The sequence below is a fragment of the Mandrillus leucophaeus genome, unplaced genomic scaffold (assembly GCF_000951045.1).
Source record: "Mandrillus leucophaeus isolate KB7577 unplaced genomic scaffold, Mleu.le_1.0 Scaffold228, whole genome shotgun sequence".
Taxonomy (NCBI): domain Eukaryota; kingdom Metazoa; phylum Chordata; class Mammalia; order Primates; family Cercopithecidae; genus Mandrillus; species Mandrillus leucophaeus.
The window spans coordinates 298,449-299,978 of NW_012102343.1; the positions used below are offsets into that span (position 1 = coordinate 298,449).

At 42.2% G+C, this 1,530-nt stretch overlaps 1 protein-coding gene across 1 annotated transcript in view; it reads left to right on the forward strand.

Moving 5' to 3' along the window:
- COQ6 (coenzyme Q6 monooxygenase) overlaps positions 1-1,530 on the forward strand; it is a 12,919-nt gene that overhangs the window by 2,645 nt on the left and 8,744 nt on the right. The window contains exon 2 of the mRNA XM_011981507.1: positions 557-691. Coding sequence (XP_011836897.1) covers positions 557-691 — 135 coding nt within the window. The remainder of the gene's footprint in view (positions 1-556; positions 692-1,530) is intronic.

Below are 1,530 nucleotides of genomic sequence, written 5' to 3' on the forward strand. Positions count from 1 at the left end.
TTGGCCAGGCTGGTCTCGAACTCCTGACTTCAGGTGATCTGCCCACCTTGGCCTGCAAAGTGCTGGGATTACAGGTGTGAGCCACCTCACCAGCCTTTATAAACTCGTAATTCTTTATTCTTGGTTTAATCTTGAGACTGCATTGAATTTTGCTTATTTATTCCACTTTTTCTTTTGAACAGGAGTTGTAATTTTTAGTGACTTTAATACTTGAGATTGGAAAGAACTGGTGTTTAAATACTATAACTTTTTCACTTCATTTTTCCTTTCTAGGGCGTTTCGTTTGCTAGTTAGGTGTTTGCCATTACTTGCTTCTTGGCACGTGGCATGTAGTGGTCTTTGGAGAAGCCTTACAGTTGTGGGCTGGGTGGTTCTCATGGCTAAAATGGTGGTGTATGTTATTGCTTAGGACTCTGCATGGGTATAGTGTTTTCTTTATGTTCTCTGTAAGAAATTCATACTCTAAGGGTTAAGTAGTTAGTCTGTTGTTTCTCTTGGTAATGGGAAAAGAAATACTTGATTTTCCTGAAATGATATAAATTTTTTATTTTTTTAGGGTATGATATTCACTTTCATGACAAGAAAATCCTGTTGCTAGAAGCGGGTCCAAAGAAAGTATTGGAGAAATTGTCAGAAACTTACAGCAACAGGGTCAGCTCCATTTCTCCTGGCTCTGCAACGCTTCTCAGTAGTGAGTAGAAGATCCTCCTTCAAAGATCCAGTCTCCTTTCCCACTCAGCTTTCTAGTGTATCCCATGGGGCAGAGTCATCAGAGCCTCTGACAAGGAGGGAACTCACTGAGGTGGGTGGAGAGGGGGTGGGATTGGTAGTCTAATGCAGATGTGGACCCCTGCAATTGCCACTGCATCAACTCCCTGTCAGGAATGCATCCTTGAGGCACGTGGGTCCATCATGTTGACTTCACTTGTGATGTTGTGTCATTATGAATTGGTGGAACTGAAATCATATGAACTAATCATGAACATTCACTTTGAATAGCAGTGCTCTCTTCATCCTGAGTCAAGCCCTCTAGCAAGCTAGGGAGCTTGCATGTGAAATGCTCTTGGGGTGCAGATGAATAATGTGTACACGTGGAACCAGTTAGCAAACTGTCATTAGGTCTGCTGGATATTTCCCTCAGACCATCCTGTCTGTAATCACCCTATCTCAAATTAAACTCCTCCATCACTTTCTAGCCCCTTTCCCTGCTCTATTTTTCTTCATAATGCTTACTACTACCTGGCATTATATTATGTGTTTGTTTTTTATTGTCCATCTCTCCAATTAGAATGTTAACTGCAGAAGGCCAGGGACTTTGTCCATTTGGTTTCCCACTTTACTGTATTTGGCACATAGTTGGTGATCAGTAAATATTTCCTCAGTGAATAAATCTGTTCAGCGCTATGAAGAGCTAAAAAATAAAAAATAGTGCCAGGCACAGTCATGTGTACCTGTAGTCCTGGCCACTTGGGAGGCTGAGATGGGAGGATCACTTGAGCCCGGGAGTTTGTCCAGCCTGGGCAATATACC